At 42.8% G+C, this 25,789-nt stretch overlaps 1 protein-coding gene across 5 annotated transcripts in view; it reads right to left on the bottom strand.

Annotated features, from left to right (window-relative positions):
• Positions 1-256: 256 nt before the first annotated feature.
• The window catches only part of NPNT (nephronectin), a 65,249-nt gene continuing 39,716 nt past the window's right edge, over positions 257-25,789 (bottom strand). For 4 of the 5 annotated variants that reach the window (XM_080915494.1, XM_080915493.1, XM_080915492.1 and 1 more), the window contains 8 exons: positions 25,375-25,494; positions 23,905-24,039; positions 23,531-23,653; positions 21,836-22,231; positions 8,835-8,921; positions 8,205-8,303; positions 2,991-3,247; positions 257-1,742 (listed from right to left, as the gene is read on the bottom strand). In XM_080915494.1, the coding sequence (XP_080771620.1) occupies positions 1,659-1,742; positions 2,991-3,247; positions 8,205-8,303; positions 8,835-8,921; positions 21,836-22,231; positions 23,531-23,653; positions 23,905-24,039; positions 25,375-25,494 (1,301 nt within the window). In that variant the 3' untranslated portion in view covers positions 257-1,658. The remainder of the gene's footprint in view (positions 1,743-2,990; positions 3,248-8,204; positions 8,304-8,834; positions 8,922-21,835; positions 22,232-23,530; positions 23,654-23,904; positions 24,040-25,374; positions 25,495-25,789) is intronic. The other variant, XM_080915495.1, reaches the window with a different exon arrangement.

A 25,789-nucleotide genomic window follows, 5' to 3' on the forward strand; every position in this document is an offset into this window, starting at 1 on the left:
CCCTGAAGTAAGTGCACCTTAAATACATAAAATAGAGATGGAGATAGAAGTTGAGGGGGGAGAGAGGAAGGGAGGGAGGGAGGGGGGGGGGATAGAGAGAGACTATGATTCACACTTGTTTTTTTGTAAAGGATTGGGTTTAGCAGCTGTCCCTGCCAGGAGATGCTCCCCCCATATTCTAGCCTAAGCCTGTCTCCTATGGTTCCATTCTCAGTCCAAGTGGAGAACAGATGCTCTCCAAGCTCTTGGTGCCAACCCTTCGAGGACTGGAAGAGCCCCCATGGTCTGCCCCTCAGTCTTCTTTTCTCCAGGCGGAACATTCCCAGTTCCTTTAGTTTTTCACCATAGATCTTTTTTTCCAACCCTGTAATCATCTGTGTGTCTCCTGGCAAAGACAGCAGAAAATATTTTGATTATTTAATCAGAGACGAGAGAAACGTAAGGAGAAAGTTGACTCAGTAAAGTTGTGTGTTTTTAATACAGAGGTCTGACAAGGAGGAGACACGGTTAGGGCTCTGTGGATACTAAAATTCCCATCTTGTTCTCGTCTGTTTCGTGAGTGTCATTCCATCATCACGTGGGTCACCTCAGTGCACAGGCCTGCTTCCCAGCCCAGCCTCACGTAACATTGTGGGCTTCGCTTGTGGAAACCTTACCAATTTAAAGCTCATTATAAATGCCTGTCTCATGGGCTTTCACCTAGTCTTCCACTTCCCCTCACAGAATCTTTACAACGATCACTGGTGGCAGTTTGTAACGATGAAAAAAGCTGGAAATAGGGGTCTTATCTATTAACTACAGGTCCTCTCTTCCCTTAATGGTTTACTTTCTTCTGCACAGATCAGTCTCAAGGACATAGAAATAAAGCCACCTTTCTACCACCTCTGTTGCACACCACTGCTAGTTTTCTTACTGCCAGTTTAAGGTCATAGATGACAGGTCACCATGTATTTTTTTTTTTAGCTCAGAGGATCATAAGCTGCCTTTGACTTTGCACCTAGAGTCTATGAATATTAGGAACAGGTAAATACTTATATTAATAGCACATTTACACAAACACAGTATTACTAACCAGAAATTCCATGCCCACCCTATATAAATGTCTTTAATAGAAAGACACAGTTTACAAGAATAAATGCATCTTAATATGCTGTGCACCCTTCCGTTATAAAGTGTATGGCAGTAAGAGTCAGAGTTGAGGTCAGGCCAGAAGTAACTTAAGTGAAAAGGATGCACTAGCTGTACAAGCACGCTGTACATCATCCTGTAGCAGAGTCAATATTATTCATGGCACAACACTGGACAGATCACAGAATACCATTTGCACAGAAGGAAAACATCTCCCATAATTGACTAGCAGGCCCACCCTGTAACTAGGATGAAGGATGACACGGGTCACACATGCCAAAGGCCTTCCTAAGGAAGACACAGGTAGAAGGTACCACCCCAGAGGGGCCTGGCGGTATCTCCAAGAGTGTCACTGTTCACTGGGATTGCACAAAAACAGGCCACCAAGACCTGAGTCACCAAGCAGCCTTCCTCATGACCCACTCCTGCCCTAGGCCAGATAAGAGAGAGATGAGAAGGCAAGGCAAGCACTGGGAATCGAGGGAAAGAGACAAATTCACTGCTAGCTCGGGGCACTGCCAATGGTCTTCTCAGCAGCGACCTCTTTTCAAGCTCACATCATCCAATCCAATCTCCCCTGCGTGACCACGCCTTTTTTCACCTTTGAAGATGACCTAAGGAGAGAACGCATACACTGGTCAGGCCTCCTCTGCCCCTTTCCCAGTGCTCACTCACGGAGCATGATAAGGCAACCCCTCCCCCAAACCGAAGACTGGGTCTCTACGGCAAACGGAAACTCTGGAGCACAAGGGTCGGCCTCGTCCCAGGCCCCCTGTCTTTCAGTATGCCCTCCGACTGCTCGAAGTACCCAGAACCAGTTACTCTTCAAACTGACATTCCCACGGCACACTGTTTTACTGCAGGAATGCTTACAAAGGGGACGATGGTCAAAGATCGCCAAGGTTTAGAAGGAAGAAGGAAGAGTGGGACATAAATCTGAGAAATGAGGGGCTAAAGAACTACAGGGTGCAGGTCTCACAGTCTGTCTTTGTTTTCTCTTGATAATCTCTCCTCACCCCTCACTTTGTGTGACAGAGCCTGTGCCACAATCGAAGTATACTGTTGCTTTGGCCGTGTAACCCCGAGCTTCTGGAGACCTTACTCTCTCATATTTTATCCTCTGTGGGGTATTCCTGCTCCCTTCCAACCAGACAAACCCTTCCATACTGTGACTTGAAGAGATGCATTGTAAGGAAACAAAGGCAAAAGGTACACAGACACTTCAGGCCAAAGTTGTGTAAGCGTCTAAATCAAGATGACCTTTTCTGAAACTCGCCCATGATATTTGGTGGAATGTGACAGATCATTTTCTCACTTCCCAGAACTAGATTATTTAAGATAAAATTTAAAAATTAAATACAATTTACATCCCATTGAATACTTCCACTATAACCAACCTGAACAACACTGTTTAACTCTGCATCTGGGCTCCCACCCGGAGCTGTTTAACTCTTATCTCTGGGCCAAAGGGGAAAACGAACTTCAAAGAAACACTTAAAAATAGGAAGAAGAGCTACAGCTGCCATAGAGGTTATCCTTGTCCAAGCAAAGGCTGGAAGGTGAAAATTAAAGGTAAAGAAAATGCAGGCACTGTTAATCACAACCCTGAAGACCTTTTTTTCCTTATATTTTCTATTACTAATTTCCTCTCATTGAAAACAGTTGGGCTTCACGATCAAGTGAGGGGGTGGGGCCAAGGTTGCAGTGAAGAAGAATGAAGAAGCAGAAAAGAATTTTAGGAAGAGGCAATGAATGGAGCCCTCGAGAAAAAGCAACAAAACATTGGACCTGAATTGTACAGAGCAAGGCTTCTTGCCAGGCTCCCCTATGAAAGCAGAGCTTCTGTTTGGGGATCTACTTACGCTTTTGACGTCAGCCCCTCTCAAGGTGATCTGGGTTTGCCTCCAGCCATGGCCACCATTTCTTCCCCACAGGGCTGCTCCGTGGGTACCATGTTTTCTCACAAACACCTGCAGTGTGCCTGAGTGCAGCCCAGTCACCTTATGCCTAAAGGACAGGCACAGGTCCCCCGAATGCATGAGGTGGCCGAGAGGTAACACCAATCGAGCAGCTTTTCCCCCCGGGGCTTTGGCTGCAGACACTGTGAGATACTGTCCACCTGGAATGGGAAAGGAGGGCTTCTTTCTAGCATAAACTGCATGGACAGGAGATTTTTAATAAACGTCACACTGTAACATCCACTGTTAAAGAATCCCAGATCTTTATGGAGAAAAACACAGCTTACTTCTACACCGTTATAAATGCTATGGTATTTACAAACAACACCCACTTACTTTGCCCAGAAAGAACAAAGACAACGAAGCATGATTTCATGATTAGTACCCAAAAGTGGCTGTTTCCTTAGAACAGGGTCAGCCATCCCTAGGCACATAATTCACTACCTTCTGATCCTCACCAACTCTGCTGTCGGGCATCCCGCACAGGATTAGTAGAAATGACCCCACATTTCCTGGATAAAATTTACTTCTAGATAAGTAATCTCAGGGCAATAAAACACACAGCATTGTATCTGCTTATTCTCTCCTCCCTGCATGTAAAAACATAGTCCTAATATACAGAAGGATGAGTTAAAAAGAGTTCGCTATCCTTTTCACACAGGGGTGCAGCCAACCCTAGGAAGATACACGGGTAGCCTGGAGAAATTTTCTGAACGTTCCTGGGGTGTCAACTGTAGTTGGAAGTTATTACTTAAAAGACACACACATACACACAAATTAATAACTGTATCTCTGTTTGCCTATGTGTCTTGTTATATCTAAGAGAACATAAGAAGTTAATAAAAGCCTCCCCCCACTTTTGACAACTCACCTTTCCCGACCTCAGACCCCAATAGCTATAGATTTTTCATCTCTCTTTTGTGAGAGAAGTGCAATGTAAAAAAAAAAAAAAAATGTTAAGCACCAGTAAAATGGGGGCTGCTGCTTTGCAAAAGAAAGTTGTGTTTCGAAAGTCAGTGCTTGTACTGATGACAATCCCTTCAGGAGGTTTTTGTCACAGGCTGTTAGGAGTTTCAACACTCATCTGTCCACAGGAAGAATGTGGTTGAAATGCTGAGCTCCCATATCTGCTGTGGGAGAAGCCATTTTCTTTTCAGTTCAGAGACAGACCATCACCATCACCTTAAGTTCTATTTCTATAAGACATGGCCAGAGACCCCAGATGTCTTCTTCTTCAAGTATGTTTTTCTCTACCAAGTACCTGTTGGCATTCTCCTGGGTCATAAAGGGCTTTGAGTAACTGTGATGCACCCTTGCTCTGTGCTAAGTGCTCCTTGCGGGCTGCAAAAGCTGAAGCTAGTCAGTCCCATCCTCACCTCAAACCTCCCCACTAGCATCTTAGGATAGAGTGGGTAAAAATTAAAGTCATTTGTTGGATAAATGGCTGATGTTCCAAAAATACATCAAAAACCAACCAACCAAGCAAACAAACAAACAAAACCTGCCAGAAATTTGCTGACTCATGTACCCAAGTCAATAAAAACAAAAAGCATTGGCTTTCTCCTTCCTTGTCTTGGCTCCTTTTCCTTACATATTGACACCACCAAATACAGGGCCAAAAACTTTATGTGCATGTTAAGTGTTTCTGTGGTTGAAGCTAAGGTGATTATTATAGTGAGCTTACAAGGCTTAAGAAAGCAGGGATTATCTTAAGCCCTATGGAATGTATGCTAATGCCATTTTCTAGACACTGCATGCAGACAGCACACCCAACAAACCAAGGTGCCTGAGATTCCAACACCCCTTTTCACAACATATTCACAACTCTAACATTGTAACAGTGATGAATAAGGTTGCTTCACTTTTTCCCTCCTACAGCCTCACAGACTTGAGTTTCAGTTTTCTTTAATTTTGTTGACTGGGTGACTAATTGTTGGGAGGAGCAGGCACACAGGTAGAGGTCAGAGGTGTGTGGTCGGAATTCCCCAGCACACTCCGAGGCCGATTATGAAGGGCATGCTAACGTGAGCTGCTGTTCATTTGTCCATCCTCCAACTCTCCGCCATCTTTGGTCTTCTATCCTTTTATCCAATCTAAAAACTTGTTTGCCAATTCCCTTGGAGTTACAGGGCACATTTTCTGCATGACCACAGACCCTTACAGCTGGATTAAGAGGTCATCTCATCTCAGGCGAAGCTTTAGTCCTTTAACAACATCTTACCAGAGGCCAACCCTCCAAACATCTCCAGCAGAAGGCTCTTCTCCCACCAGCCTGTTCTTTCTTGTAGCTCTACTGAAAGTTCTCTTTGAGAGTTTATATCCATCTTCATTGTTTTCTGGCACTGGTCCTACTTCTTATGCCCATTTGAATCACAAAGAACAACTGGTCAACCTTGGGTCAATTGTTACAGTACAGTCTATTGTTTCTTCTCCAGATTAAACATTCTGGCCTTCACCACTTTTCATAGGTAAAGGAAGATACACCTCACCATCCAGGTCACTCTCTTCTGAATGATGTGCAGCTAAGTCTCAGATGACAAAGGCTCCCCAGAAGGGGACCAATCACTTCACCATAGCATATAGTACATTGTGGAAAAAGACCATACCTATCAGTATAGTCTATCTTTTTGAAACAGCTGTCATGAGATTCACTCATACCTTCCTTATGTACTAAACATTTGTATCCTTCTCCCTTAGGGCTTTCTTGCATCTTTCCACAGTTGTGGTTGGTTTCTAGAGCTTGAGTCATACTTACCACCAGAGTTTATCCTTGGATATAGCCTATTAACCTAACTTCTTGGGTGACAGTTCTGTTACCACACACAATCACTTTCTCTCTACTCTGAGTCACAATGATGTCAAGTTTTCTTTCATATTTAATTCCCTATCCATTTAATCCACATTTAAAAAATATGTAAAAACTAGAGAAATAACCTCTAGGAGGCAGATCTATGCTCACGTGTTAGCCCAGCTAAGATGCTGCCACAGTCTTTCTATTGCTCTGCTTTAACACAGTCCAATGACCACTTAAGACATCCCCCCATTGCTTCACATTTCATCTATCTCCTACTAGAGGACAAGAAGAATTTGACCCACAACCTGAAATGTCTGCAAGTATGGTAATAGTGAAAGGTGCTGCAAAGTAGTACACAGTCCTAAAAAAGTGTTCTAAAAATCAATTTAGTTTGTTTTACAAGGACTATGACAACCAGCCTGTTTCCACAAAACCAATGAATTCATTTAAACTTAGCGTGAATGTGTGTGCCTTCATACTGTACCTTACTCTTCATGCTGCACCTGACTCAAGAGTTACTCATTATGGCGATGAACTTTACTGACAAGCTCCTCACCCAAGCTTGCAGAAGACCTTTCTGTTGCACATTACTACAAGTCAGCAGTCCGACTCACATCAGGTACAGGCCCACAGGTACTAGTGCTCCAAGCACTGAGCTGACTCTACAATGTATTACACTTCTTTACCCTAGCTTTGTGGCCTGTGGAGGCTTACATTTGCCTCAGGGGATCAGTGCTTCTCTTGTAAGATAAAGAAAGTATCACCTGATTCACTGGATGGGGATGAGGATTAGATAAAATTAATGAGGTGAAGACTTTGCTGGTATTATACCAACTATTAGCATCTGCTATTTGAGTCTTTGTTATTTATAGACACTTGTGACGGTGACATTTTTATGCCTGGAGCTTACCCTATATGAGTATGAGAAGACATAGTGAATACAATTAAAAGTTATGTGGTATTATATCACTTTTTATAATGAAAACAGAACCTGTATGTGTCTGTTTGTGTGTGTGTGTATGTCTGAGTATGTGTGAGTGTATGTATGTGTGTGAGTGTGTGTTTTGAATCAAGTTCCCCTGTGTGGCCCTGGCTATTTAGGACCTCACTCTGTAGACCATGCTGGACTTAAACTCAGAGATCCACCTGCTTCTGCCTGCCGAGTGCTGGGATTAAAGGTGTGCACTACTACCAAGTTATAATAACAAATCTTAAAAACTATATCAATTTATTGAAAAATTTACATTTTAACAGTTCACCTCAAATATTTATTCTTACCTATCTTTCAATTTTAATTCAATGTTTTTTCAGTTATATTTAATTCAATTTTAGAAGCTCGAATGAAATTTCTAATTATCTGAAGCCTTGTTGACACTATACACAGATGAAGGACACACTAAGCACTATTGGGATCCTTGGGGAGCCAACTGCCATCCCTCAAACCTGTGTGCCACAAAGCCCCACTCACCTGCTCCACTGTTGCATTACATTGTAAGTGCTCACAAACTAGCTTTCTGTGTTGCGTTCTAAAGACACGGTGGCATGATAAAACTAGGCTTTAGATGCTCATAAGATAGTACTTTCCCTTTATACCATGTGTGTGTGTTATTCTTAGAAGCTAGAGTCAGAACCAAAGGAGAAAAACAACCCAGATTTATCACCCTTCCATTGAGTTGGCTTCACTCAAAGCCATTTAATTCCAAAGGGAAGGAAGAGTCCAGTGTGGAGGTTTACTTCTTGAAAGGAGGCAAAATACTACATGAGCCCTGAGTGCTTACATTAGTAAGCATTAACAAGTTACAGGTCCACTGATTTTCCAAGAGCTAAGTATAAGCTTAGCTTTGTAATAAGCATCTCTTGGAAGCAGGGCAGTAGCAAGGACTCTTTCCTTTGGGGTCTGGTTTAGAGTAAGTTGTTTCCAGGGGGCCACTGGGCTGTGTAATTTTCACACTGTAGTTTCAATTTCTCCATCATCTACAGCTCAGATCTTCCTCCACAAACCGAGACGCATAACTGACCAAATTCCATGGGAACTGTTGGCATGAGGGACAGGCCTCTGTGTTGCTGCTTTCACACAGAGGAATTGGGCACAACAAGGATTTGGAAAATCATGATGCTAGGACAAGTCTAAGTGCTATTTACCAAGCTTTTTGAGGCAAGTCACCTAGCATCCCGATTAACCACCCATGTCCCATGCTATGAGTCTACTAGATAGCTAGTGAATCTCCTCTTTTAAAGAAGATGGAATATACACAGCAGGGACAATGTTTTAATGGTCAAAAGGATCAAACTGAGCCCGGAGGTGTTATATTATGTGATTTTACCTGCTGGGTCCCTGGTTGGCTCCCAGTGCAAGTCGCTATCCTTTTCTCTGATCCATCCACAAAGTCCATGGTCAAAATTACAGCTGTGGATGAGAATACCTACAAGGAGGTGGACAGAGAGACAGGATGACAATCTCAACAAACCACAGCCGGCGAATACAAACAGTAGGTATCTATATAGCAGGAGTTTTCTCCTATCCAAACCCAACATCCTAACAGAACACCTTGCCCTGAGCGTAAAAGGAAATGATGTGCATCTTTTGCCAGCAAATCTTTTGCCAGCACGACTGGAACAGATGCTCAGCTGAGAAAACAGAACCAAGGGCGCTCCCACCTCATGACCCCTTTGGGTTGTCACTGTTAAAATATGACTTCCATCTCACAATTCAAACAGTGCTTGGATTTTTTTTTTAAATGATGACTCATAATTATTTTTTGCTCAAGTGACTTAACCAACTATGTTGTAGAATACCACAAAAGAATCGGCTAACTTCCCTAGATGTGACAGGTGATCTATATGGTACTTCCTCAGACTAATGAAAGCCATTATTTTTTTATCCCAGCTGAAAAAAACAATTTTAAGTTCTTTTACTGGGCTGGGGGTCAGGATTGACACGTAACAGCTTCTACCTGGGTCATCCTTGGCTTCCTCGTCCGCGCTGACTCCTCTTTCGATTTCAAATATTTCAAACACGTCATTTGAAGGCTGTCTTGGAACTGCAAGAGAGAAGCCGATGGTTGGCTTTTTTTTTTTTTTTTTTTTAAATAGAACTTGCAGTGATACCACATCTTTAGCAAAAGCAAGGAGAAAGCCTATCACTTCATTTCATTTTATATGAAGAGTGATACAACTTGCTGTGCAGAGATTTATTCTGTAACATTTGCTTGGATATAAATGAAAAAAATCCATAATTTTCAAAAGTTCTTAAAATTCTAAGCCAGAACAAGTTAATAGGCCAGGGCGATGGCTTGTTTGGTAAAGTACCTGCTGGATATGTTAGAGTTCCGAGTTTGGATCCCTAGCCCCATGTAACAAGCTGAGGCAGGGGAACACACCCACAAGTTCAGTGCTGTGGGGGCAATGACAGGAGGATCCCTGAAATTATTTGGCCAGTCTGCCTAGCCAGACAGAGCTTCTCTGGTGAGCGACTCAGAAAACGATGGGAAGGCAATTGCTTGCAGGTCTTTAGTGCTAAAGATATTTGTTTGCTCTCATTTTGGCTGTGACTGCTGCTGTTGAGTTTTCACTCAAAGGTGCAGCTTTCCCTTCTTTCTTCCTTCAGATCTCCCTCCATGGCGGATGTAAAAGCCTTGGCTTTCTCTTCTCCTCAATGCCCTCTTCCCAGAGGCTGTGGAGATGTACAGTTTGCCTGCCCTGTTGCTTCTCTCTCAGCCACTAATAAAATTATCCTTGAGCTTCCAAAAAAAAAAAAAAAAAAAAAACTGGATAATCCAAAAGGAAGTGGGCAGTAACAAGAAGACACCCATGTTGACCTGTGTTTTTTATATACATACACATATACTCACATGTATGCACATACATATAACACACACACAAACATGGCAGGGGAGAACAAGTATTCATTTGGAAAACATGCTATGAAACAACTCCTAATTTTAAGCAAAAATTGTAAAGTTCATCTCCCTGAAAGACGCACTAGTAAATACTTTCTGTGTTGTCTCAAAGCACCTAATTCCCTCAAAGACACTGTGCACATTTCTGTACACTGGTCCACACCTATCTCCACAGCCTTCCAGACCTCAGCAGGTCCCCCAACTCCTGTAAGATCAAATACAGGAGGTTTCCTGGTGAGCACCAACCATCCACACAACAAAACGCACAACCCTGCCCAAGCATGTCATTCATTCCCACACTCCTGACACTGGTCCTCTTTCCCTACTAATTAACAGGAACAAGCATCCCTTTCAGGCCCGGAATAATCTGAGAGAAAGCTCTGAAAACTCCCTACTCTTGGCAGAATTAAATTCTTCTCTACTTGTCACCAATAGTCCCTTTTTTTATATTTCCACCTGATGCATTTGCAAGGAGCTGCAGCTACACACACACACACACACACACACACACACACACACACACACCTCTCTGCTAGTCCCCTGAGGTCCTTGATGGCATCAATCACATCCAACTCAAATGACATTTCCAGGGCTTGGCCTGGTGATCACTGAGCAACTGCAAAGATTCTGTCAGAAACCCATGTTCTCTGTCAACAACCTTCACCAATGTCACCAGTGGGTTAGAGCTTAAGAATGCACTTCAAGAGGACTGATTCATTTAAACCCTTGTTTATGCATTGATTCGATGTATATTTGATTCTAACCCAATGCCAAGCCCCACGGTGGGTACCAGGGAGACAGCAAGAGAAGTGCACAAGACCAACAAGGACCCAGATCCTGTGAAACTTGAAGTCTAATGGCAGACACTGACATCAAACATGGAGAGCAATGGACATTGGAAGCTTTGAAGGGGCAGGAAAGAAAAAAAGTGCCTAAAGAAACAGCAGGGGTAGAGAGCAGAGAACGGCTCAGGAAAGCTGTGATGGGGAGAGGAATTCTTGACCAGAAGCCAGGGAATCCTTACTCCCTTCTCTTTGCCAGAAATCTAATTAATACTTTATTTTTATAAGACAAGGAATAAAGGGCATAGACTACCATAAAACTGATGATATTCAAGTAGATTTTTTCCTTTAGTTATGTTATTATTGTTAGCTAGAACTTTAAAAAATGACAATCTTCTACTATGTGCAACTGTTTTTAGCTCACTACATCTGGACTGTTTCCCCGATTTTGTTTCAAAAGTCAAAACGGGAGTGACTTTCCATTTTATAGCACCACACACACACACACACACACACACACACACACAGACACACACAAAGACACACACAGACACACACAGACACACACACACACACATACATACACACACACACACACACACAGTGACAGGGATAACAGAATCCAAGGGATGAGCCAAGTAGATGGGCTGCTCACTGGTTGCTGGGGCTGCTAGATGACTGACAGCCTTACATCTAAGGACATCTTTCCTTTTCTCATTTTCAGACTTGTAGAGAACACCTTCCTTATTACCTACAACATTTTAGGTAAATGTGCTTCTCATGACATAGTTATAAAAACATTAGGACAAAATTGTGTGTCTGTTCTCCTCTTTAGTAACATAAATGGAAAAGCTCAACCCCTGCAGTGGATTGTCTGAGGGCATTTTGGCAGCTCCCCACTCCACCTCCATAAAGACCTGTCCAATGGCAATAGTCTGTCTCATGATGTGTCCAAGTGCTCTGACACGTGAGGCTGTTTTATCATGGAAGATCATCAGGTTTCCTCTGGACAGAACTCTGTAAACTGAAAGGGAAAGAGGCAGAACTTTCCAGGCAAAAAGCACAAAGCTGGGGTGATGAAAATGATGCTTAGGGCACACTGTGGTAGAGAGAGCACCATGGGACATGGATAAAGAGAAAGGAACAAGATGAAGCATTTGCAAAAGAGCACTAGCAAAGCCTCAGGTGGCTCAGTAAGACTTCAGACAATGCCAACAGTTATCTAATTAACAGCGATGATCCCAAAGGATTGAGATGTGCCTGGCCCCACCTTCGCTTACAGCGAGTGTTGTGTGTTCTACTCTGACCCCGGCCAGGTTACTGACCTTCCTCACCGCATCGGTGTGACTCACTAAGAATATCACATTGAAGTGTCAACAGAGGGCCTGACAAGTGTAATGGTTTATGAATGTATCATCTGAAATCAGCAGGGAAACTTGAGTAGTGTCTCAACAACATGTCAAGAATGTTCTTTAAAGACAAGGAGGTAGGGTCAGAAGGAATACATTACCAATGTGGTGGTCTGAACTCTGAAAATTAAGTCATTTTTATCTTTGCTGATTCCTTTAGCCTTTTATAATTTTGTATTTTGATGTGTTAAAAAAAGTTTTGGTATGAACAAATTCTAAATAATCTGAAAAAGGAGGTGTTTTTAAGGCCATCGCTACATAGTTGATGTTTATATCGTGATCAAAGGACTCTGAATAGGCTTGAAGTCTGATATAAAATAGGTTATAAAACTGAAATGTCTGTGAAATTCAAATGCTTCCTTTGATTCACAGGAGCAATTTTAATGAATGTAGAAAATACTAATTAAAATATCTGAGAGCAGACTAGTTGTGGTAGATGCGTGTTTTTCACTACTCTCCCTTGCTTGGTATTTTGGTTAGTACTCAATTCAGATACACAATCAGCAGAAACACATTTGATACCTTCTTAGAACTAGAATGGTGTAATCATAAAGATTGTAGAGAATGAAAGATGTCAACAATGTTCCTGCCTATTCATCCTCTTTCCTTCAAAGTCCCCCACTCACTGGGCATCCATCAAAATGCAGAGTGTCCATGAGATGCAGGGCACCGGGCTAAGCACCGTAAAGCAACAAACATATTCTCCCACCTTCATCCGACCTACATTCCTGAGGCGAAGATGACATAATGGGGGTTTTAATGGAAAAGGAGGAGATGGGCTCAAGTGTGTGTATGACAGGGAAATCCTGGCAAAGCTCACCCAGGAAGGGGAGATGCTGAGATTCTCTGAGAATTGACGTTTGTACTAAGATCTAAGGAAGAGTTTCATGATCGAAGGGCTTGGGACCCCCAGTCAGCTGAAGAGCTTGGGGGAGAGGCAGAGATCAAGAAGAAACGCTCCAAGTGACACTGCAGCCGTGCAATGACTGTTTGAAGCCTCGTTGAAAGGTTCGGTTTTATCTTGGTAGGAATTGAACACTCTAAAGGGTTTCACAGGGGTGGTTAAGGAAGTTTGCCTGGTAAAATGATCATTCTGCTGCAGCGTAGAGACAGTGGGAGCAGAGAGCATTTCTGACTTACTCTAAAGAACGCTCACATGCTTACAGCATTGTCCAACTTCTTTTTCTGACATTATTCAATATTGCACCAATAAAAACACTCTTGTAGTGTGGTGGTAGATGGTGTTAAGCCCAACGTTTGGGAGGCAGAGGCAAGCAGATAAGTATGAATTTAAATATATAGGGAGTTTTGGGCTACAGAGTGAAGCCCAGCCTCAAAATGGATGATGGATGGATGGATGGATGGATGGATGGATGGATGGATGGGAGGATGGATGATGGATGGATGGATAGATGGATGGGAGGATGGATGGATGGATGGATGGATGGATGGGTGGGTGGGTGGGTGGATGGGTGGGTGGGTGGGTAGGTGGGTGGATGGATAGATGAATGGATGGATGGAAGGGTGGGTGGATGGGTGGGTGGGTGGGTGGATGGATGGATGGATGGATGATGGATGGATGGATGGAAGGATGGATGGGTGGATAAATAGAGCAGTCTTGGTTGTTGGTGATAAATAGGTAGAGATGGATGGATAGATAGATAGATAGATAGATCTTGCTTGTTGTTTCTAACAACCTTCTGCATAACTAAAAGAAAGAAGGTACTAAATGCAGATGTGGAGACCATGGGATACAGATAGTACTAATCCCAAACGACAGCTGTGCGGTATAGAGGGCACTAAGCCTAAAGGTGAAGACTGAGGGGCGTAAGTATGTTGCAGCGGGCTCAGGACACAGGACTCTCACAATGGCTACAGAGTCCTGGTACCCACGGGGGAAAGCAGCTGTGAAGAGAATTCATCCTCGCACAAACTGCTGTCCTGGTGAATTCTATTATATAATCTCTCCAGGGCTGGGACCACAGCCACATACTGAAAAATATGAGGTCCCGAGTAGTCAGCTGCAGTTTTTACCCAGTAAAACCTTCAGAGTCGACACAGGGAAGATGTAAATAACCACACACACCTCCCACCGCCAAGCTGCTTGCAAACCTGTGAGCATTATTCCTCAAAGGCAGGTTTTCATTTTCACATCCTCTTTAAGGTGGTTCCTGTGACACTGCCCAGGCCAATTCTGGCATTTGTTGTTGAAGATAACAGATAACCCTGTCTTTAATTCTTTCTATGTTTAGAGGTTTGCTGCACTGAAGAGAAAGATATGGATGTTCTCTAACCCTATTCTATTTTTTAGGGGGGGGGACCCACATAGATATTCTAAAAGGCAACAGGGTGAAGGATGGAAATGAATGGTAAAGGCTTTATGGGGCAAGATTCGTCCCTCTCCCTCCTGCTCCAAATGTAGGATATGCGAAGCAAAGAGAAAAACATAAAACGATCAGAAATGAGTCTGTAATTTCCTTATTCCCATCTAAGAAGTATCTCAGGCAAATCTTGGGTGCTGAGCCCCTACAGAAATAATATCTTGTTTGCCAGCACTTTATCCCATAGAGAGGACCTGCAGGTTGGAAGACAGACTGAGAGCAATGAACAGAACTGGCAAAACTTACCTCCCTGGTGAGAGGTGAACACAGGCCCAGCTGCTCAGCAACCAGGCTATAATGGCAGCAGACCCCAACTCTCCCATAGGCTGTGCCTTTCACAGTAACTCAAAGGCACTGCCCAGGGAGCTCCTAAGACGACTCTAAATCTTAGTTCTCCACTAAGCATGGCTAAAAGAATCAAGAGAATATCCCACAGGCTTGGTCCGCCTGCCCTCTTCTAAGCCAAAGCAAACCATAAAGGCTAGGCTCCTCCGGGCCAGTGTGCACACCACACAGGTGTCAGAAAAGGCCCAGTAGGGCTCCTTGAACTGAGCCTAGCACACCCGAGTATGGAGCCCGCCTACAGTAGAGGACGGGCATGGCTCACTCATTCAAACCATCAGTCAACAGAGGAAGGGAGCTTTGTGTCTGTCACCTCATCACAACTTTCGTTTATTGCCATCTCTGGGAGACAACTCTCACCAGATCCACAGTGACGAAGCCGGGGAGTGGTCTCTATTTTAACATGTTTAACTTTGTGTGTGTTACCTGATCCAAACACAGCTTTCCGGTTGTTTGGTAAGCAAAGTATGTGCCAGGTAGCTCGGCTCTATTTTAATATTTTTTTCTGTTCACAGCTATTAATGAAATCCATCCATTTTGAAAATAGAGCGTTGGCCAAAAATAGCATTAAAACTGTAGTGAACTGTAACAAAAAGCATCCAAGAACTGGTCATCAGTAGAATGTAAGGCTTCTCTTATGAATTATTAGGGAAGGCTGTTATCACCGTACAAATGAACGCAGCATCAGAGGTCTTAGAAATGGCTAATGTTCTTGCGTGATAATCGCTGTGACACGTGTTTTGCACGGACCTTCTCATCTAACTCCTAACACTGCCCAGTGAAGTGCATGCTACAAATACCTCAGTACTCAGCTGCAGAAGCAGATGGAACAGTTTGGCAATGTGCCCCCAACACAGTCTTTTAAATTATAACTCTATAAGCAAATGCGCACAGAGCTTTAAAATTTTCTGATTTCCAACCTAGGTCTCTTCGTTCACTAAGAACTCAATTTGGACTTTCTGAAAAGAGCCGTTTATTTTCTTTCACTTGCCACAGAATTCTATTAAAATACAAATCGAAAACATCTTAAGAACTTGCAGAATCCAGTGCACCAGACCCTGACCTGTTAGCGGCGGCAACTCACTTCGCTAAAGAACTGGCAAAGATTTAATCTTGGGGAGACCTTTGCGTCGTTCTGGGGCCTCTGCAGGTCTTGCGGTCCCCGAACCTTCTCACCCCTCTGCCGAAACAATCATTTACTCAGTCGGCACCCAGGTGAGAAGAGAGACTAAAATATGTCCATGGCTCAAAATGCTGGGATCTACGAACTACAATATCTGTAGAAGAAAAATAATAGAAAAACAAAACAAAAACCTGAAAGACAGCATGGCTCGGCGCGGCGCAGCGGTCAGGAGGAAGGAAGGGATGTTCCATTTTCTGTTTGCTACTTGCGTGTTCAACCCATTTGCCTGTTCTATAACAGCGCCAGCAACAAGACTGGTTCTCAGACATGGCCACTTGTAAAAGACCTCGGCAGACGATAATTACGTCATATTCTGTAGTCTTGAATTTCTAACACCTTTCCCTTTGTTTTATATGGCACGGACAGTCGATGTCTATTTTGTAATCATTGTATTGTGAACATCCTACAGCTGGCTAGTTCTGTATTTATGCACGATGTGGTTCTGCTGGATAGGGGTTGTCACTGGGGCTTAGAGAACCCTGCCACACAATCTGGCCTGCAAACATATCAACAGCATTTCCCGTGAGTGTGCGGGGGGTGGGGTGGGGTGGGGGGAGCAGTCTGAGACCCTATCCGAGCCCCATTGAATTAGTGTCTTCATTTTACTAAGACTCGAATATAATCTAAACATCCACTGAAGACTCGAGACAGTGTGTTTGGGTGTATACTCTCTAGAGGAACCTTGAGTAAGTAAGTCCCTTAGCTTATTCTAGTTCAACCTGAATTCTGAAAACACTTTTTTGGGGAAAAATACGTCTGCTGGCCCAAGTGATACTATATTCCTTTTAGTAATCTCAGTCTTTTGGCTGAAATTGGCCAGTTATGGCACATTCTATTTTAAAGACATTTTTGAGGAGTTAGAAGTTAATGAAACCCATAATGGATTTTGAAAAACTAGAAATGTTTCAAATGAAACTGGCGTGATTAAAAACCAGAGCTCCCTAGGGTACTGTCTGAAAAACTACAACCCCATTCTTCACTCTTCCTTGGGGAGAGTGGGGTCTATTACCCTCTCCTTAAGAGTCATCATCGCAGTAAATCATGGTTGTCCTTAATGACAACTATGGAGAGTTTAAAAATCACTGCGGAGGGATAACAAAAAGGCAATGGAAATCACTCAAAGCACCAGAAATATCATATATCCATGGTTATTGCTTTGGAATTTCTTTCTTCCCGACTTTCATACACATCCAAGCATATGGAGTCATGTATTTTATATCCAATTGTGGTAAAACTTTATATATATATATATATATATATATATATATATATATATATATATATATAATGGATTATTTTTCAAAGTAACTTTAAAATTGATGTCTTTTTTCATTCATTTGACTATTATATCAGGATGCAATCTCCTGTAACTTCTTCTACTAAGACCGTTATCATCTTTGTGCTTACATAGCTCTTAGCTTTCTACCATCGTGGACAGAAGGGTCTTGCTTTTGTGTTTAGTCCAAGTTCTCTAGTGACCCCCTGTATCCAGATAGGCACACTATCACTTAAATCTGTTTTTCTGCTCTTGTCTGCTCACTACATGATTCTCTCCACCGGACTAAGAACAGCCTCACTAGTCTCAGCATGGCATTCAGTGCAAGCTACTTAGTCAGGACTCTTGGTTACTGTGGTGAGTGGTCTACATACTGCCTAGTTCAGCCAAGACTGGTTGCAGAGAATTCTAATTCACCAAGTTAAAGAATCCATGGTTAAATCTATCTGAAGATGTTACATCCTGTGTGAGGCTTCTCCTAGAGACTTACAGTGACATTAGCAAACTAAAGTCTTGAGGAGCCTGACAGCTAACACAGCTAGTTGGCGTAGCTAAGCTCAGTATTTCTTAATGGATTTGACCTCAGAACCTGCATAACGTTTCAGGTAGCTAACGGCCCATGAAACACACTTAGAGAAACACACTGCTTTGTCCCAGCGATGGAAGAAGGACAATGTCACACTTTGTCAGGGACATTAGTACAGTTCAAACCAGCCTATCAGCTAGTTTGCAATTAGCTCTGAAAATGCATCCGGTTAGCTTTCTAGTCCCATTAACAAAGCAAATCTTTAAGATTCCTTAGGTTTGGTTCTCAGCCTATGGGTTGCAACCCCTTTGACAATCCCATCTCCACAAACATTAGAATCATGATTCATAACAGCAGCAAAACTACAGTTATGAAGCAGAAATGAAAATGTATGCTTGGAGTCACCATAACACAAGGAACTGTATCAAAGGGCCGCAGCATTACGAAGGCAGATTATCAGTGCCTTAGACAATTCTTATTTTGAAACAGGTGCTCCATATTTCATATCCTGCACGAAAGGTGACTTTTTAATATGTTTATTTGTCCCATTACGGTTAAAGTAAATAGGTATAGTAACCATTATCCATACACTTCTTACTTGAATCCCTCTGACCTTAAACCCACTTGGTGGAAAAGAAGACCTGGGAAAAGAATTACCTGTCGAGGCAGTAAACAGAGCATCTGAGCAAAGTTGCAAACTCATAAATTCCAGAGATATGAAGCAAAACCAAGCTTCCCCAGTCAGTGTCTTGTAAAAAGTCCCAGAAGGAATCCATCCCAAGTGCTTCAGCCTAGCTTCATATTTCTTTTCTACAATTTAAACTAAGTCTCAGCACCAGGCTTAAAATTTAAAAGCACAGTAGATATAGAATTTTCCATCATGTTTATTGATTCCAGCATGTTTATTGCCAATGGCTATGTTGCCCTATATGAGGTAAAAGTTAAAGTGTAATCTAAAATAATGGGTCATTGGGAAGGCTTTCAGAATCAACAAGCTGAATATAGCTGTAATACGAAACAAAGTCAAACTAGAAAGAGGTGATTCCTTTTCTGGAGTATTTCTTGAAGTACTTGGGAAGTAAATCTTAAAACAAAAACCCAGTCCATTACACTGAGTCTACAAAAACATTGTGATTTCATAAATTTAGGTTAAACATAAGAATGTCTCGGTTCTGAGCTGGGTTATGGGACGGAACGTTGGGTTTGATGGGTGTGACTTGAGCATCCTCAGAAGGCCAGGTGATGTAAGAAGGCTCTTGGATACTTAAGTAATGTAACGTTAGTAATGCTTCTAGACCCCAAATTAAAATAGCCAGAGAACATGGCGATTATCACAAAAACCACTGATTTGATGTTTAAAATAGAAGTTTGCAATTCTGTATCCTTTTGTCTTGTAGCAGTAGCAAAGGGACAAAAGGTTGGTGCTGATGGTACTCTGAGCAAGTCTATGTTGTTTCCAAAGCCTTTCTTGCATAAAAATAAACAAACAAACTTTTAAAACAGAAAAACCTTCATATGATAAAATTATAAAGTAAATTTCATTTTAACTAACTTAAAGAGCTAGGAAACAGACGTGTGCTTTGAGGTAACTGTTCTAAATGGATAACATCGCAGTTTTGTTAACATCAATACATTTCACGGTGGACAGAATCCTTCATTGTGTGACCTACAGCACCAGTGCCTGACTATGTTTCCAAAAATGTGGAAAACATAGGATTTCACAATCATCTACATTATGGATGTATGGTAGATTTTGGATCTATAAACCAGGAGAGAGAAGACTTGGTCTAGAGGGCAAAAGTTTGTAGCAAGAAACAGTGATGTCTCACATATAGTCTTTCTTAAGATTTAAAAGTGTAGTTGAACTAAAACTGTGCTAACATTTTTTTCACAGTGAATACATAATTTTTATGACTAAAAAGCTTGGTAGCTTTTCACTTTTCAGAATATATATAATAACCACAAAAAACAAAAATTCTCCAGAATCTTCTCCCATGCATGAACCAAATTGAAGAGTAGTCATTGCTGAAGATGAAGAGAGAGTCGACTTGCTCCTGGTAAGGATACGTGTTGCACATGACAGCCTTGGCCCAGGACCAAGGTGATCTTCCAGGGCAGGATCACACTGCCAGCACTCTGCACACTCACTGGAGCTATGCCCCACCCCACCACAGAGTCATACCTCTAGGGACCTCCAACGCCATATTTATGCTGCCAACTTTTCATGACCAATAAAGGCAGCAAAATAATGTGCATATCATACTTGGCTGAGACGTGAGTAAAACATCACATTATACTATGATCACTAAAAAATAGGAAAATACAAAGGGGTAACACAGGAAAAAATTATTTAAAAATCAATTAAGAATAGATATGCACATATGAAATGTCTATTTTGAGAGCTACCATCCAAAAACTCATTAAGATTTCCTAAAATATGTACAACCACAATAAAATGAATCTCAATCTCCCTTTAAATGGACAACAACCATAAACAAAAATCTGATAATCTTATGTAGGCAAAAACAAATGAACAAAAAACAAAACAAAACAACAACAACAACAAAAAACCAACAAAAACCCAAAACAGCTTAAGTGTTCTCTTGAGAAGAATGACAACTGTTACAGGGGGCTGGGGACACGGTTCAGTCAGTACAGTGTTTAAGTTGAACCTGGAAATCTAGAAGTCAGGATAAAAATACAGAGGTAGACCTGAGAATGTACACTGTTATAACCACCACACTGGAGATCAGACAGAGATGGTCCCTGTACCTCGACAGCCAGCAGGCCAGGCCTACTGGGCAGTTCCACACCAATAAGAGACACTGTCTCACAAGACAAAAATAGTTGACTGGACCTAAGAAAAAACACCCAATGTTGTCCCGGGGTTTTCATAGTGCACACACACTCGAGTGGATATATGCCTGCACACACATGTGTACACACATACACTGTAAAGGATTACAAGCATCAGTATTCTATTTATGTCAAAAAACATAAACAGGGACATTGAATTTAAGTCTGCACTTTGGCTCCGTCACAGGAACAAAGCATAGAGTAAATTGGTGATGAACAAAGATAAAAGGGGAGGCATATGTTACAACACGGTAAGCTAACAGGTGGACTGAAACTCGGTAAGTGAGCAGACTCAGACGAGACAGTCTTAGTGTGGGATTGAGAGAAGGGCCTTTTCCTTCACACTTGAGGGTCCCGCTGAGGGTTTTACCCTCTGCTCCGTAACTGTGAAGGGCAAGGAATCTTAAATATGACCCTATCTTCATGCTACAGCAGTGAACAGCCAGGCCAGTCTGAGGGGAGATGCTCAGCCCATGACCCTGATGTAACCCTGCAGCTGGCAGTCTACACTGCTTCCTGCTGCTGGCCCTCTCTTCTCTGCCTCCTTTAGCTAGAACGCCTCTCCTCCTTCATCCCTTCGATCCAGCTTCACTCAGGAATCCATAAAGTCGCAAACCTGACTCCTCCAGTCCACTCCTTTAACAGGCTACAAAAATACCATTCACTGACACAGTACCCCAGTCTTTGTAAGCCCAATATCTAACACACTCTATCCAAACCCCCAACCCCCAGAGGATGCTCAGATTTTCCCCTGAATGAGCAGACAGTTAGGTTACAAGTTAAACATCATTAGCACGGTTCCCACATTTGAACATTATCATGTGAGAACCCCCACGTTGGACCGACCTGTGCTTTGCTACCTGAGGTCTGTAAGATTCCTCCCCATCTGTGCACATCCATTCCTCCTTGCCCGGTCACACTGACTCTTCACACAGCTTTCTAACACCATGCGTCAGTCACCATGAATGGGCCTCAAACAGCAACTCTTGTTAGCAGTTGGTTTTACTAAAAAGATTGCCTGGGGTTGAGCGCCATCTTAAAGAGTCATTTGAAAGATAATAATTGAAGCTGGACAGATGGCTTGGTGGCCAGTAGCAGCTGTTGCTCTTGCAAAGGACCCAGGTTTGACTCCCAGCACACACACGTGGTGGCTTAAAACCAACTGCAATTCTACTTCTGGGAAACCCAATGGCCTATGTGAGCATGGACAGAGTATACATCACATCCATGAGGGCAAAACACTCATCCACCTAAAATACGATACGTACAGCTTTAAAAAGATAATACTTTCTGTGACTTACTGAACACATCTCCTCTGGGTTTCTGAGGATCCGTCTGTATCCTGTTGTCAACCGTAATTACTCGTGTGGCGGTACTGGTAACAGGTGCTACAGTGGTGGGTCTGGTGGATGGCCTTTCTGGGGTTGGTGGGAGTGGGGTTGTTTTGAGCTCTGTTGGGAGGGGTGGTGGGGGTGGTGGAGTGGGCTGTGGTGTTGGGTTTGGTGTAGGTCTTGTTGTTGGCTTGGAAGTAGGCCTGTTGGTAATGACAGGAGGGATATATGGCGTCTTCAGGGGCCACCTAGTACTTCCAGCATCAGGAATCCTATTAGCTTGGCCTCCGTCACCCTTTAAGACTGTACCATTTCTCTCTGGCACACGAACTGGGCCGGAAGGTTCGATCATGACTTTAGGGATATCTGAAAAAAAAAATTTCAAAAATGTAAATTAGTGTAAAAATATTTCTCTCTAACAATTGCCACAGGAAAGTGCCATGAAAACACGTGCACAGAAACACCTCATGGTGACTGAGCCCTATTTTCCACAGTTCCCATCTTCTCTATAAGGAGTCACATTATTTCCTGAATAACAAATATGTGTGTGTTAGGATACATGCAAAAATATATTGCTGTTGCTGTAATGAATATGTATTATTTGACGCACAAAAAATGTTTCAATATTTATAAAGCAGTAGCAACAGAAATCAGTATTTTCCCAAAATATGGAAAGATCACACTTTCTGAGGAAGGCAGTCTGTGCTGTGTGCCCTCCTGCCTGTGTGTTAGGTAACCGTGCTCACAAACCTACAAACGAGGCAGAGACTTTCCTCCTATAGTTTAAATGTATTTAATTTATGTTTTAAAAAAATTAGTGTTATACTTGGCTTTTCTTCACATTTGTCAATTTACATTTGCTTCTAAAGAGACATTTTTCTGAAGTTAAAATAACTATCTGTAGAATATTTCCCATTGATAATCCTTACCAAAAAAAAAAAAAATCAATATTTAATCTGCCCGGAATGACAGCCTCCAGATGGCTTCACAACGCTTCAAAAACACTTCAATCCACAGGATTTTATGCCCTGTGATTTTTCAGTAAATATTTTACTCAGGAAATTTTTAAAAATTATCTAGTGTTACATGAAACGTGTGGCAAATTATGGCCTTTGGTTTGTCAAACTTTCATCTTTAAGAGCATGCATTTTTCATGTGTATCTGGTAACCCTCGGTTCCAAAGATAACTTAGGAAAATTTAAAAGCAAAGCAGTTTTAAATGTAGAGAAGATAAACATTAGAATTATTTTCAGCCCTAGAGTTAGGAGATACACAAACCAAAAGAGAAACATGCAGAAGATGCCCAGTTATCACACTGCAATGCCAACAATGGTTGTCTTTTTTCAGACGCAACACGCTCTGATCCCAGGGAAGGGCTCCATCTTTTTTTCTAGCCGAAAGAAAGAAACTCCTAGACATTACTCAGAGAATTCTAAAGATTTTAAAATTAAAATGCATTAGAGTCTTTTTAAAGAAGTTTTTTTTTTTTTTTTTTTAAGCTACCCAACAACTGATTTTCCTGTTTACAGAAGACCAGGCTGATATTAGTGGGTATGAAAAGTCACTCAGTCAGCAACCAATTGTGTCCCTCATCTTCCTAGGTGACGGCCTTTATTTATGTTTCCCCATGTTTCCCCGAGGAAGAGGGGGAGGGGCGTTACTCACACACACAGTGCAGTCCGTCTCCCTCGTACCCATGTCTGCACTGGCACTTGTAGGACCCGTGGATGTTGTAACATCGCGCAGAGCTGCTGCACTGGTGCTGTCCGAGGGAGCATTCGTCGATGTCTGCAGCAGGGGTCGAAGGACAGGCAGAGGTAACAGTAAAGGGATAAAGCACACAGCCTTACAGAGGTCCCCGGAAAATGGCAGGGAACAGACAAGTACCCATGACTCCAGAATGACTAGTGGGTTAAGGTGACATTGCTCATTCAATGCCTCTCTCCCTCCCTTGTCCCTGGACTTAGCTATGACTACAGCTGGAGACCCCTCAATGCTATAGGAAGAAAGAATACACAGGGATGGGACAGTTTCCTTACCATGACACTGATATTTGCCTCCAATGTACATGAGGTCGAAACCAGCGTGACACTTGCAGATGTAGCTCCCAAACGTGTTGACGCACTGCCTAAATCGAGGGCAGGAGACTCTTCCGGTCGCACATTCATCAATATCTAGAAACACAAGTTAATTGAATCTTAGGGAGAGCAGAGATGGGAGCTCGTTGTAACTGGGATCCCCGCCTACCCCTGCAACACACTCCACATCGGAACAGCCCCAAGACAAAAAAGAAAAAAAAAATCAACACCTCCAGGCTTCCTCCTAAACCGAATTCTTCTCTTCTCTCAACCAGATGCAGTAAATATGACACCATCTACTTAGTTGCTTGAACTAGAAGCATGTGTGCTAAAACCTTCCAACAACTCCTAAGCCACCACAATGTTCTTTTATTTCGACCTCTAAAAGATTGCTGGGACCTGTCTAGCAGTCAGCATCAACTGCTTTAGACTGAGACAGAAAGTCCTGGGTCTAGGCTGCCAATCTTCTCTCCTCCAGTCCCCTGGCCTTTCTTTACCTTTATTGTAAATTTTCTATGTGTGACTGCTTTAACTGCATGTAGAAATATGCACCTTGTGCATGTCTTGTGCTTAAGGTGGACAGAGGCAGTTGGATCCCTTGGGACTGGAGTTACAGATGGTTGTGAGTTGCATTGTGAGTGTTGGGAATCATGGAAGAGTAGTAGCCCATGCTCTTAGCCTCCGGTCCCTTGGCATGTAGCTAATGGCCCCGCCTAACTTTAGGAATGCCCTAAGGGTGATTTTTTAAGACAGGCCCTTTCAAGTTTTGTTTCTCTTACCACCTTCTGCTAGCACTTAGCAAGGCCAGTCATTTTACTGAGTATTACTTATTTTCTGTCCACTTCTTAAGGACCAAAACCTCATGTGCTTTGCCCATTGCTCTGGAACCAGCACTTAGCACAGTGTCTTGAATGAAGCAACTACTTAGTAAATGGGTCTTAATTAGTGAATAGCTCCAGGCAGGAGACTGCTGAGCTTTCGGAACTCTTGGAACACATGATCTCATTCATCTCTTGCAGGGGTTTTGTGCGGCATTATTTACATTTTAAAGAAAGGGAGACCCAAGCTCAAAGAAAAAGCAGTTCTTTTTCTAAGTTTACACAACTAACTAGTCTGCAGCTCAGCCAGGTTTAGAAAGTCCAAACTCTGCCCCGATCTAAACTGCCATCTCAGTGTTCTGGGGATCGATACACCCAGAATGCATGTTTTGACAAAGCCTTTGGTGACCTGCTCAGCTCCATTGCTCTCTTCCCTCTCGACTGCAGAAGCTGAATTCCCATTTTCCTGAACACAGTACTGTTTCTTGCAGTGTTTACGCACTTGTGAATGGTTCCCTCTGCCTCATGCTTCCTCCTGCCCTTCGTAACTGCCTTCGCCTGCCTTCCTCAACCCCACAGCATCTCCTGACAGATGCTTCATTAGTGCACTCACCCACACAGGTCCTCCCATCAGGAGCGAGCTGCAGGCCAGGGGAAGGACACTGGCACCGCACCTGTCCTTTGACCACATCGCAGCCATATTGGCAGTTTGCCATGGAACACGATAGGGCACCTAGGAAGAGAGTGTGTGAGCGGCTGCCTCCAGGAGGTAGAAAGCATCTGTAACTCACACTTTTCTCACGTGTCCAGCAATAGGGATTCAACAACAGTGAGTCGATTAACCAGCCTTCTAAGAGGCACAAAGTAGGATGGAAAGGTGCTCTTGGACTGCGGGATGATTGAAAAGTAACCCCGCCCTATCTTCACTCGGATTGGCAGATGAGATAGAATGATTGGCAGGTAGGGATGAAGCTTTCTCTGACACACACTGTTCAGGTCGAACTGAGGTCTTTCTCCAGATTACTTCA

This window comes from Micromys minutus, assembly GCF_963924665.1.
Source record: "Micromys minutus genome assembly, chromosome: 4".
Classification (NCBI taxonomy): Eukaryota; Metazoa; Chordata; class Mammalia; order Rodentia; family Muridae; genus Micromys; species Micromys minutus.